Source organism: Crinia signifera, chromosome 3, assembly GCF_055691185.1.
Source record: "Crinia signifera chromosome 3, ASM5569118v1, whole genome shotgun sequence".
NCBI lineage: Eukaryota > Metazoa > Chordata > Amphibia > Anura > Myobatrachidae > Crinia > Crinia signifera.
Window position 1 is genome coordinate 322,896,350 of NC_139219.1, and position 6,482 is coordinate 322,902,831.

At 46.3% G+C, this 6,482-nt stretch overlaps 1 protein-coding gene across 1 annotated transcript; it reads right to left on the minus strand.

Moving 5' to 3' along the window:
- Positions 1 to 281: 281 nt before the first annotated feature.
- LOC146062806 (uncharacterized) lies at positions 282 to 4,304 on the minus strand. Its single transcript, XM_083174820.1, has 3 exons — positions 2,085 to 4,304; positions 1,519 to 1,587; positions 282 to 1,222 (listed from the first exon to the last, which is right to left on the minus strand). Exons 1-3 carry the CDS (start codon positions 3,001 to 3,003, stop codon positions 531 to 533), a joined length of 1,680 nt encoding a protein of 559 aa, XP_083030946.1. The 5' UTR covers positions 3,004 to 4,304; the 3' UTR covers positions 282 to 530.
- Positions 4,305 to 6,482: the final 2,178 nt, after the last annotated feature.

Sequence of the window (6,482 nt, forward strand, 5' to 3'; positions counted from 1 at the left end):
TGTTGGAAGTGTACTCATTCACAAATTATTGACCAATACCATCTGTTTCCACACACATTTAACCCAACACCAGTCCACAACGTATGCACATGGTGGTGCTGACCTATCCCTTGCTGATATCTACCTTCTAAGTACTCTTGGTACATGTATGAATGAAGTTTGCAGTGAAACATGGCTCACTGGTGTTGTGGAACTACATGTGCCAGCATGCCCAGACACACTACAACCATAACAGTCCAAACCATGAGTGTCAGAGCCTGCTGGAAAATGTACATCCACAACCTTTGGCAGCCAAGGAGTTATACCACACGACTTTACTGCAATCCCATAGTCATATACCATTACAACATGTTAGAATTCACACATTAATTTATATTGAGAAAAAGACACAGACACAATGGTATGCGGTTAGCAACTTTTACTTTTTTTGGTGTAAAGCATTCTGCATTTTTACATGTGCAAAATACCAACTGTGGGGCCATGTACAAAGAACTTTGCCATTTTAATAAGTATAAACACTGATGTAGCAGCTACCTTCGCCCAGCATCAGGCAGCCCTACACCACTTCTAGAGCCGGCACTATGCCCACCACGGGTCCTCACACTACGACGGGGTGGGGAAGTGGGGGAGACACTTATTGGGGTGCTGGATACACTGCTGAGGGTTGAGGTAGTGCCACCTCCCACAATGCCTTCCTGCTGCTGCTGTATTTGGGCCTGCATAGCTAGTAGGGCATTGGTCTGCGCTGTGCATGTTTGGGTTAGTGCTGTGAGAGTTTGGGCCAGGCTCCCAATATGGCTATTCTGCTCCCTTATTGCAGCAGTTAGTTCTGCAAAACGGGTGTCAATACTGTTGGCAATGCGCACTTGAGTGCCTACACCTACCCGTACACTACGTGCAAGTTTGCGTAACTGCAGGAAGGTGTCACGCATGTACCCCTGGATATTACCAATTTGGAGGCTTTGGGAGGCCATGAATTCTAGCTGTTTGTCCTTGAAATTAACCAAGGAGTTAGCTACTTGGGAAGCTGTAGCTGGTGTATGGGGTTGCTGGGTGGTTGGGGGTGGGTTGGGAGACACCCCACTTGGGGGAAGATCACTCTGGGACGAGGTCTGCATTTCTTCCTCTGCCGCAAAGGTGTCGACCGGATCAAGAATGATGTCCATTTCGTCTAGCACCACTATTGAAGAATCGGTTGTGTTGCTCCCTAGTTGTATAGCACCTGTGGATACAGATGAAGAGGTAAGTATTGATGCATATATAGGCCACACTGTCCTCTACACTTTTTTACATAGGGCTATAGATGGCTGACGGCCATACCTAGGGGTGTTATGCAATTACACATGTACCCCGATACAGCATGCAACATTGACATTAATAATATGTCACATGCCTAGGTCACATTACACTCATTTCCGTTGCAATGTAGCAGCAGGAGCAGAATGTAGTGTGAGATATTGTTGATGTGACATGGGTGTGTGTACTGTATGTGTAATGGGGTGTTGTTTAGTCATTTACCTGCTTCCGCAGATTCCGCAGCAATGGGCCTTCTTCTCTTGGATGCCGCAGTACTTCGGGACGGACAATCTGTACAAGGAAAGATGGCCAGGCATTATGGACCTTGCAATGGATAAGCATTTTCAGAAAACATGCATTCAAATGACAATAATGGACAATACCCAATGGAAAAGGACTGCATTATATCTGGACCACCTTTTTTTGGTTTTAAGTCAAATATTTAATTTAAAACTTAGTAGTAAACTAGTGTACACATGACAACTATGGGCTAATCGGTGGTATGTTGGCATGGCAGCTAAACCACCAGTTCACCTCAGGGTTTTTGTACACATACATGTTAGTCTGCTGCAAAGAATGGTACACTGTTAATCAATCAGATTAGTTGTGGAACTACAAGGCCCAGCATTATCAGCAATTTCAAAGTAGGAGCAGCCATTTTCTTGTACATGACCTTGCTGGGCTATGTAGTTCCACAACAGCACTTTACAAAGCATAACAATACAAGTGCACATTACAGGTATAATACATTGGCATGTATGTTAAAGTTTGCATGGGGTCACACTTACCAGCTCGCGGTGGCGTTTGTGGCCTGTCGGAATCCGCCACATGCATGCCAGGCAGGACCTCAGGGGGGATGATGCGCTTCAGCTTCACCTCATAAGCATTGTAGCTGACAGTGGTGGGGCTTCCTCCTCCAGTCCTGGTGGCCTCCTCCATCTCCAGGGCCATTTTATGCTTTAACTGGCGTTTTATATCATTAAAGCGCTTTTTCACATTGCGCACCAGCCGCTTATGATGACTGACAGCGTTCACCGCCTGGGTGATGTCCTTCCATATAGCCCGCTTGCGCTGGGCAGTGGTCTTGTAATTACTTTTGCCAAGCAAACGCTTGAACACTGGCATGATAGCCCGGACAAGTGCCACATTTTCTTCATAGGAGAACCTGACCATGCGGCCACTTTTGGTGCGACCAGCTACCACCTCCTCCTCCTCATTTTCACCACCAGCCATGTCGCCCTCCTCCTCCTCCATGCCAGTGTCTTCCTCCTCCTCACCAGCATCTTCCTCCACCTCTGACATGTGGCCCTCCTGCAGCTGGTGTGGGGTATGGTCTAGGGCTTGGCTGTAGGATGGGGATGCCAGCGGATCCTCCACCTCCTCCTGCTGGGGCTGGACGGCCAGGGTCTGGGCTGAGGCTGGCCTTGTTGTGGCCATGCTGCCTGCCACACTGCTGCCTCTCACACTTGACTGGCTGCTGCCACTGCTCCCTCTGCCACTGCTCCCTCTGCCACTGCTTCCTCTGCCACTGCTCCCTCTGCCACTGCTCCCTCTGCCACTGCTCCCTCTGCCACTGCTTCCTCTGCCACTGCTCCCTCTGCCACTGCTTCCTCTGCCACTCATCACTCTGCCACTCATCACTCTGCCACTCCTCACTCTGCCACCAACACCTCTTCCTGAACTCAAGCTTCCACTGCTCCTCTCCATGCTCCTTACTTCCTATCAAAGAGTGAAATGGCGCCATTGCCCCTTTATATAGGGGGTGTGATGCATAATGGAGGGGACATAGGTGGGCCAATAGGTTTGGGGGTTCTTAGTCATGCAGAGACAGTTTTGTAAATCGCACTCCGGTTGGTCCAAAACTCGCACATGACCGGCGGAACAACTCGCATTTTTTTGTTACTTTAAATCGCACTTTTTTGTTACTAAAAATCGCACCTCTTCGCCGCAATTCGCACCTCTTCGCACTTTTCAGCCTCAAATGTGCATCACATTAAATAATCGAATTGTGACTGAAAAGTGCGATTTAGAAAAATGCGATTTGCGGCGATGTGGTGCGCATGCGCTAAAACATGCGCATTTAGCGCAAAGCATAGAATCTCACCCTTGAAGTCTTCTTGACAGGCAATGTAATAGCAGATCATATTAATAATTATTTCTGCTCAGTATTCACTGCTGAAAGAGAGAGGTAATCCCAGAGGACTGGAAAATAGCAAATGTAGTCCCACTGCACAAAAGTGGAAGCAAGGTAAGCAACTACCAACTAGTGAGCCTTACATTAGTAGTAGGGAAATTGAGAGTTGTAGAATATCTAAAAAACAGCAACTTACAGGCTCCTAAACAGCATGGGTTTACTGGGGGAAGATCATGTCAAACAAATATTATTGACTTTTTGACTGAGTGACTAAAGTAATAGATCAAGGTGGGGCTGTAGATGTAGCTTATCTAGACTTTAGTAAGGCTTTTGACACTGCCCCACATCGCAGACTCTTAAATAAACTTGAAAGCTTGGGATGGATTCTAAGATGGTTAAATGAATAAGATCTTGGTTGCAGGACAGAAAACAGAGAGTTGTAGTAAATTGAGTGCAGTTACAGGGGGGAAAGGTTACCAGTGGAGTACCCAGTTTAATGCCAAAAAATGCAAAATCATGCACTTGGGTCTGAAAAATCCAAAGGCTAAATATAGTATAAATGGCACTATAATGGAAACTAGTGAGGAAGAGAGGGATCTAAGTGTCACTATTTCAGGGGACTTAAAGGCAGGTTGGCAATGTAACAAAGCAATGAAGAAGGCAAGTCAGATGTTTGGTTGCATAGGGAGAGGTATCAGCAGTAGAAAGAAATAAGTAATAATGCCACTGTATAGGTCATTGGTACAACCTCACCTAGAGTATTGTGTTCAGTTCTGGAGGCCATATCTCCAGAAGGATATAAATACATTAGAGCAGACATGTCCAAACTATGGCACTCAAGCTGTTGTGAAACTACAAATCCCATTATGCCTTGCCACAGTTTTGCTATGAGGAAATGCTAAAACTATGGGAAGGCATGCTGGAATGTGTAATTTCACAACAGCTGGAGGGCCACAGTTTGGACATGCCTGCATTAGAGACTGTACAAAGAAGGGCAACTAAAATGGTGCATGGTCTACATCACAAAACTTACCAGGAAAGACTCAAATATCTTAATATGTATAGTTTAGAGCAGAGAAGGGAAAGGGGGGTCATGATAGAAACTTTCAAATATATCAAGGGTTTTAACAAGGTACAGGTGGGAGACATTCTTCACAGGAAGAGGAGCAGCAGAACACGAGGACATGCACTGACACTAGAGGGAGGAAGGTACAGGCGGGAGACATTCATCACAGGAAGAGGAGCAGCAGAACACGAGGACATGCACTGACACTAGGGGGAGGAAGGTACAGGTGGGAGACATTCATCACAGGAAGAGGAGCAGCAGAACACGAGGACATGCACTGAAACTAGAGGGAGGAAGATTCAAAATTACTTTACAGAAAGGTTAGTGGCTAAGTGGAATAGCCTCCTATCAGAGGTGGTAGAGTCAAATACAGTAGAGCAATTTAAACATGCTTGGGATAGGCATATTGATATCCTTACAAAGAAATAAGGATCATATATGGTTTGAGGTAACATGTTTAAAAAAGGAGCAGACTAGATGGGCCAAGTGATTCTTATCTGCTGTCAAATTCTGTTTCTATGTAAAAAAAACATATCCAAAATACAACCCTATCTTATATAGGGTACACACCAGGACGACCCGCTCACGATGCACATTGTGAGCGGGTTGTCAGTGTCTCGTCCGACCCGCTCACGATGACGCGGAGCGCGTGACCCGCTCACGATGTGCACCGTGAGTGGTACCGATCTGATGGCGACCCGAACCCGGGTGTATGGTCATTTCCTGATCCTACCTGCTGCAGGAAGGATCTGAATAACGACCGACCGACCCGCGGGGCCGGGCATCCGATCGGAATCGGATCAAAACAGGACTGAAAAGGGCCCAATCACCACACAATCTACATCCAATCGGTCGGAATTGGATCTAGATTGATGGGATCGGGCCCTAGTCGTCCCGGTGTGTACCCAGCATTACACAAGACACTACTAAATCTCTTATCCATGCTCTCATTATATCCCGCATTGATTATTGCAATAGTCTCCTAACTGGTCTTCCCAAAAACAGACTCTCACCACTGCAATCCATTTTAAATGCTGTTGCTAGGCTGATCTTCCTTGCAAGACGCTCATCGTCTGCTGATCCGCTCTGCCAGTCCCTCCATTGGTTGCCTGTATCTTAGTATTCAATATAAAACACTCCTACGCACATATAAAGTTATTAACCATACTGCACCAGCTTATATCTCTGCACTTATCACAAAATATCTCCCATCTCGACCACCCCGCTCTGCACTAGATCTGCGTCTCTCTTCTGCACGGATCATTAGCTCCCATTCACTATTACAGGACTTTCAACGGGCTGCTCCCATCCTATGGAATGCCCTTCCACGCACAATAAGACTCTCCGCTAGCCTCCAAACTTTCAAGTGTTCCCTGAAAACTCACCTCTTCAGGCAAGCCAATCATATAGCCACACATAACCCTCGGAGGCACTTATGTATTATATAGCTTCCCTTCTGGACTTGTAACTTGGTGGGACTGCTATGCTATTACTGATGCCTGTCCTTGTGTTTCCCTCCTATATCCCTATAGATTGTAAGCTTGCAGCAGGGCCCTCCTACCTTCATGTCTGTCTGTTGTTACCCAGTTTGTCTTATCACTGTCTACTATTGTAAAGCGCAACGGAATCTGCTGCGCTATATAAGACACTGTAACAGAATCTGCTGCGCTATATAAGATGCTGTAACTGAATCTGCTGCGCTATATAAGACGCTGTAACTGAATCTGCTGCGCTATATAAGACGCTGTAACGGAATCTGCTGCGCTATATAAGACGCTGTAACGGAATCTGCTGCGCTATATAAGACGCTGTAACGGAATCTGCTGCGCTATATAAGACGCTGTAACGGAATCTGCTGCGCTATATAAGACGCTGTAACGGAATCTGCTGCGCTATATAAGACGCTGTAACGGAATCTGCTGCGCTATATAAGACGCTGTAACGGAAACTGCTGCGCTATATAAGACACTGTAACTGAACCTGCTG